Source organism: Gracilinanus agilis, chromosome 3, assembly GCF_016433145.1.
Source record: "Gracilinanus agilis isolate LMUSP501 chromosome 3, AgileGrace, whole genome shotgun sequence".
Taxonomy (NCBI): Eukaryota; Metazoa; Chordata; class Mammalia; order Didelphimorphia; family Didelphidae; genus Gracilinanus; species Gracilinanus agilis.
The window spans coordinates 111871837-111878844 of NC_058132.1; the positions used below are offsets into that span (position 1 = coordinate 111871837).

The window sequence follows — 7008 nt, forward strand, 5'->3', positions numbered from 1 at the left end:
TTCCTTTTCCAGCTCATTTTCCATATGAGGAAACTGAGGCAAATGGAATTAAGTGACTTGTCCAGGGTCACACACAGCTAGTCAGTATCTGTGACTGGATTTCAATTTGGGAAGATGAGTTTTCCTGTCTCTAGGCCTGGCACTCTATCCACTGTGCCATCTAGCTGCCCACATGGTTCTCTATCCTAAAGATCTTTAACTAAAAAAAACAAACAAAAAAAAACACGAGAATAACCATTTTGGGGAAATATCCATTTATATTGTCAGTGTTCCAAATCTGAATATAGTTTCACTCATTGGGGGACAGGGGATCTAAACTCGCCATTATGAGTCAGTGAAATGGCCTCAGATCTTTTGCACTTCCATCGCTTTCTCGGGCCACTTGTAACTGTCCAGCACAAATGAGTCATAGTCTGGAGTGTAGATCAGAGACCTCACAAAGGCTTCCTTGTCCTCGGGCTCTGGGTACCGTGAGGCCAGGCTGTGTTTGTAAGCGTAGTCGAGGACCTGGGATAAAAAGAAAAAGTTTGATTCGGGAGAGCAGTCATTTGAAAGCAAAAAAAGCAAGCCTGAAGAGGCCTGGAGAAGGAATGGGACAAACCAGCCATGATGAACTCCTTTCAAAGCTCAGCTCCAAGGCCACCCAGTACAAAGAGCTTATCCCGATCCCAGAAGTTCCTGCTGCCTTCCATCATGTTCTTTGTTGTTCAGTTGTTTAGTTGTGTCACATTCTTTGTGACTCCATGGACCATGGCTATCCAGGGAGTTTTCTTGGCAAGGATGTTGGAGTGGTTTGCTATTTCCTTCTCCAGTGAATCTTTTTGGTGGCAATCAGAGGTTAAGTGACTTGTGCAGGGTCACACTGATAGGATAGGAAGTATCCGAGGGCAGATTTGGACTCAGGTTTTCCTGATTCCAGGCCCTATCCTCTATCTCCTGAGCCACCTAGCTGCCTCCTAGGCATACTGAGGTTGAGAGACTTGCCCAAGATCACACAGTGAGGAAGCTCCTAGGCTGGATTTGAACTTGGGTCTTCTTACTCCAAATCCAGTGTTCTTAAACACTGATCCACAGCTGCCTCTTTTAAAAAAAATTAATGTTTTGTTTTCTAGGAACATGCAAATTCCTTCAAGTAGAATGTAAGCTCCTTCAAGGATAGGGTGGGGTTGGCTTTTTGTCTTTGGATCCCCATCACCTAACACAAGGTCTGGCTATGCAGTACAATGTTATTATTCAACAGCTCCTGCAGTCCTCCCCCTGGAAATTACTTTGTTATTCAGCCATTCAGTCACATCTGACTCTTATGACCCCAAGGACCAACTGTCTATGGGGATTTCTTGGCAAAGATACTGGAGTGGTTTGCCATTTCTTTCTCCAGTTTTATGTAGGCAGGGGTTAAATGACTTGCCCACAGTCATTTAGCTACTACGTGCCTGAGTTCAGATTTAAATTCTGGTTCAGTCCCAGTTCTCTGTACCACCTAGCTCCCCCTTTACAGAGTCTAGAGCTGTTTCATAAATATTTTTTTTGCATTGAATGAAATGATCCTGTGATACCTGGGATCTTACAAGACCAGCCTAGCTTCTTCAGAAGTTTTCTTGTTTTCCTTGTTGGGTCCTTCAGATTCACTCATTGCCAAATCAGCTAGCCCTTGGTCCAGGCTAAGGTCTTACCTTGACTGCAATTCTCAGGGACACATCCCGGATAGTGCTGAGTGGTGGGTAGAGCCGTCCTTGGGCAAGATGCTGATCAGAGACCTCCTGGGCAATGTGCTGAGAAAAAGAGAAAAGCTGAGTGAACAGTCAAACCTCCCTTCCCTAAAATGGTCATTGGAATGAGGCACTTCAGACAAACATGGGGGTGTAGGGTGTGGGCAGAGATTGTCAGCTAGTGTAGACAGGAGAACTCTTCGGGGCTCAGGAAGCAGCTATCAGGAACGGGGCCCAGAGCTGCCCATCTCTGTGTGCCTCAAGGAAGCTGGCTTGGCCCTTCTCTCTGAGCCCTCTACTCCAATCCTTCTCCTTAAGCCTAATCTCAGCCTCCAAGCCTGCCAGTTGTTGGGACTAGTGGTCAGCCAGTCTTTCAGATCAGCCTCATTCCTGTGACTAAGAAACCAACCAAAGCCTCTCTCTCCTCTGGTTTCAAATTTGAGCTTCAGAGAAAAGTAACGGGATCCTTTTGAGAACTGTTGTGTCATGAAATGGAAAGAGAAGAGGGAGGAGACCAAGACAAAAGAGTTCTGCTAATGGCTGATGTGTGTGTGTGTGTGTGCCTATAGTGTATGCTAGAAGTAAGGAAGTGCCTGTCCAGGAAGTTCAGCATCACCACCCCAGGGGAAAGAAGCTGGGGGAGGGAGGATGAGTGAATCAAGATGGAGACATGGATTAAAAAAAAGAGAAACCCAAACTCTTTTTCCTAGGGAGGATCATGGACTTAGAGGGGATGCCATCTAGTTCAAGGCTTTCCAAGCAGTTTACAAATTTCTCATTTGATCCTCACAACAACCCTGATCCCCATTTTACAGATGAGGAAACAGAGGCAGGGGTAAAATGACTTACCCTAGGTTTCACAGTTAGTAAGTGTCTGAGGCCAGATTTGAACCAGAACCTCCCATCTCTGGGTCTGATTCTCAATCCACTGAGCCATCCAGCTACCCCCAGGCCCTTTCCCCCAAACCCCCCACTGCTATTTTCTACATTGAGCTACAAATATAGACTGGAATCCTTTCTGAATATGTGAGAAATTACATGGAATATGCCTTTCCTAGAAATGCTAATCTTCCAAGTGGGGCTGGTGCATAGGCGAGGAGGCGTATCGCACCTCAGCTGTGAGGAGGAAGATCTCATCAGGGATGTGCCTGACTCCACAGGCGATGACGCCCAGCGCCACTCCAGGAAACACGTAGGCGTTGTTTCCTTGCCCAGGGATAAAGGTCCTGCCGTCTTCCAGGGTTACTTTGTCAAAGGGACTTCCGCTGGCAAATATCCCTCGGCCCTGTGAGAGGGAAGAGCACATGCTTTGAGTGTTTCTTGTTTCCCCTGACCGTGGTGGTGGATTGATTGCCAAAAGCCACAAATTCTCTCTTTTGATTATTCTTGTGACCAAGAACATGCATGCGGGGAACGTTGGTAGAGCAATCTGTGGCCAAGGAAGAAAATTGTTTGTGCATGAAGCAACTGGCCTAGAAGGGGAACAAGCTTGTGAGCTTGGTTTCACATCTCACCACATCCTTCTGGTTTCTCTGTGGCCCCATCTCATCCCTCTGCCATGCCTGTGATCTCCTGGGAGCATCTCTATCCCACTGTGCCTCACACAGAGCCAATGCTCAGGAAATGTCGGTTCATGAAGGACTGAATATACAGCAGTATAAGTATTTATTGATTGAATGGATACATGGATACACAGAAATATAAATCATAGTCTGAGCCCTCAGGGAGCACACAACAGGCAGGGCACAAGGGAGATTCTTGAAGAAGACTAGCTAAATGAAATGCTCTGCCTCCTCTGAATGAACCAGCACAAGAGGCAACATGACCATTATATGCCAGGCAAGGTATTAGATGCTGGGGAGAGAAAGACGAGTCAATCAATCAGTCAAAAATTTTATATTTATTATGTGCCATGCAAAAAAATCCTATCCTGAAGGAGCTTCCATTCTTATTCTCATTTTCCACCCAAGTCCACCATTTTTCTAACTTCCCTTTTTCTCCGGAGGGCCATGCTGTTCTTTAGGCTCCTATGCCATCTGACTAATGCTCTCGAATTCTCCCCCTTTCTCCCTCCCTACACAATTGCAGTGGTTGTTTAGTCATTCAGTTGAGTCCAACTCTTCATGACTCTGTGGACCATCCTGCCATTGAGAGTTTCTTGATAAAGATAGTGGGGTGGCTTGCCATTTCCTTCTCTGATGGACTGAGGCAAATGGAGGCAAATACTTCATACATGCCCAGTCATCAGCATGTCGTCTCCCCCATTGGAAAGCTTTCCCTTTCTTTGTATCCCAAGAACTTAATATAGGGCCAGGCACATAATAAGCTCTTAAATAAATGCTCATTGACTCATTGACTTTGCTTAGCTCTAGATCCTGCAAGGAGAGAACACCATGGGGTTGGGGGACGGATTCCTCAAGAGATCTGCAAAGCTGAAGTGCGATGCTTGTGACCTGCCAATGTCCTGCATCTCTCTTGCTGCATGCTTTTCTCTGGGACAGCAACACCACCATCTCGAATCCCTAAGTCTACCACAAGCCCTCAAGACATGTCCCCTGGCCCCAGGGAAGGGATGAGTTCATGGAGGGCTGAGTCTGGGGCATAAATTTTGGTTCACTCAAAACAGGAACTCCAGAATTGGCCCATTGCCATGTCCTGAAAGGCCTCTCCCTTGCGCAGGGAGGCTGTGAGTGTCCCGGTTGCTTACCTCGGTGACACGGTAGCATCTCTCAGCGGTACACTCGGCTTTGCTGGTGGGATTGCTTAAGGCAAAGATGATGGGTCGTTTGTTGAAAGAGGCCATGTCCTTCAGAATCTGATCAGTGAAAGCTCCCGCGACGGCTGCCACCCCTGACCAAGAGAAAAGAGTTGTGCTCCTTGCTGTGGCTGCTGAAAGTCTCCCTTTTGTATCTTCCAGAGGGGAGCATCATCGCTTCATGCAAGGAGTGCTGGGTTTGAATCCTATCCACCTGGGCTGCTTCCTGCCTGTGATCCTAGGCAAGGAACCTAACTCCTCTCATTGTGAATATCTACATCAATCTAATCTAATTAAGTACCTCCCATGGATTCTAAGACAGAAAGAAAAATAATCCCAGTAACAGAGATTTAGAGTTGGGAGAGAGCTCAGAGGCCACTGAGTCCAACTTTCTCATTTTACAGGTAAAGATACTGAAGCCCAGAGAGGTAAAGTGAATTGTCTAAGGTCATGTAGGTAATTAATAATAATAATGATAAAAATTACCGTAATTTACATATTTCTTTAAGGTTTGCAAATTGCCTTACATATTCATTTGCTCCTCAAAACTTTGGGAAATAGATGCTATTATTATCCTCACTAAAAATTAATAATAATGATGATAGATAACTTATAATAATATATTCATACAGCACTTTATGGCTTGCAAAAGTGCTTTACATATAATAACTCATTTGATCCTCACAAAAACTTTGGAAAATATGTGCTATTATCGTCTCCACGGAAAAGATCATTGCTATAATAATAACAGCTAATATTTACATAGTGTTTATGATGTGCCAGACACTGGGCTAAGGGCTTTCTAATTATTTGGTCCTTATAACAACCCTGGATAGAAGCTATTATTATTATTCCCAATTCCAGAGAAGGAAATGGAGGCAAACCAAGATTAAATGACTTGCCCAGGTACACAGAGCTAATAAGTATCTGAAGCAGGATTTGAATCTAAGGCATGATAGAGGAGGTATTTGAACCCAGCTTCTCTATTCCAGACCCAGTGTTCATGTAAGTGTGTTAAGTGTACCATGCTGAAGTTCCATAGCACTGCCTTCTACTGCTCAGCACAGTTCCCGGCACATAGCAGGTACTTGATAAATGCTTATTGATTGATTGATTGCTCTCAAGAAGCTTAAATATTAAGGTGTGAATAGAATATAAGATGGAAATACAAAAGCAGATATGTGCTGATTTGAGGAGAGAAGGAGGATGAACCCTTAGTGGGGGGAGTCAGGAAAGATTTTAGGCTGGATCTTCTTTAGAAGTTCTGGATCGCCCCTATGTTGCTTCATGCGGGGTTCAGCACAGAATAGGAACTCAATAAATACCGAGCTGATTTTGACCATAAGGAAAAGAGAAGAGGTTGAGGCATAGTAGACCGAGTGCTGGATAGGGAGCCAAGCATCTGGGGTTCAAATTCTGACTCTGACACATATTACTTTGTTCATTTGCAAAATCAGGAAAATGATACTTTTCACATTTTGTAGATTAATTGATGTACTGGGGGATGAGCTCTATAGGCTGTCTACATCAAATGATCCTAATCTGGACAATAACTGTTCTTCATCTTTTTTTTTTTCTGTGAGGATGGCTCACCCAAGGTTTTTTTTTTTTTTTTTTTTTTTTTTTTTTTTTTTTTAGCATTTATTAATAATCATTTTTAACATGATTACATGTTTCATGCTCCTATTTTCCCCTTCACCCCCCGCACTCCCCCCACCCATGGCCGACGTACTTTTCCACTGGTTATGTCATGTGTCCTTGATCAAGACCAATTTCCCAATTGTTGGTGGTTGCATTGGTGTGGTAGTTTTGAGTCCACACCCTCAATCATGTCCGTCCCGACCCATGCGTTCAAGCAGTTGCTTTTCTTATATGTTTCCTCTCCTGCAGTCCTTCCTCTGAATGTGGGTAGCGTCTTTACCATAAATCCCTCAGAATTGTCCTGGGTCATTGCATTGCTGCTGGTACAGAAGCCCATTACATTCAATTTTACCACAGTATATCAGTCTCTGTGTACAATGTTCTTTTGGCTCTGCTCCTTTCGCTCTGCATCAGATCCCGGAGGTCTCTCCAGTTCGCCTGGAACTCCTCCAGTTTATTATTCCTTTTAGCACAATAGTATTCCATCACCCGCATATACCACAGTTTGTTCAGCCATTCCCCAATTGAAGGACATACCCTCCTTTTCCAGTTTTTTGCCACCACAAAAAGCGCAGCTATAAATATTTTTGTACATGTCTGTTTATCTATGATCTCTTTGGGGTACAAACCCAACAATGGTATGGCTGGGTCAAAGGGCAGGCATTCTTTTATAGCCCTTTGAGCATGATTCCAAATTGCCAGCCAGAATGGCTGGATCAGTTCACAACTCCACCAGCAATGCATTAATGTCCCAATTTTGCCACATCCCCTCCAGCATTCATTACTCTCCCCTTCTTTCATTTTAGCCAATCTGCTAGGTGTGAGGTGATACCTCAGAGTTGTTTTGATTTGCATTTCTCTAATTATTAGAGATTTAGAGCACTTTCTCATGTGCTTATTGAT

The 7008-nt window shown here is 44.3% G+C and overlaps 1 protein-coding gene across 1 annotated transcript in view; it reads right to left on the reverse strand.

Moving 5' to 3' along the window:
* Positions 1–242: 242 nt before the first annotated feature.
* ME3 (malic enzyme 3) overlaps positions 243–7008 on the reverse strand; it is a 140990-nt gene continuing 134224 nt past the window's right edge. Inside the window, exons 7-10 of the mRNA XM_044668934.1 lie at positions 4417–4619; positions 2821–2994; positions 1674–1772; positions 243–507 (exon numbers count right to left, since the gene is read on the reverse strand). Coding sequence (XP_044524869.1) covers positions 346–507; positions 1674–1772; positions 2821–2994; positions 4417–4619 — 638 coding nt within the window. The 3' untranslated portion in view covers positions 243–345. The remainder of the gene's footprint in view (positions 508–1673; positions 1773–2820; positions 2995–4416; positions 4620–7008) is intronic.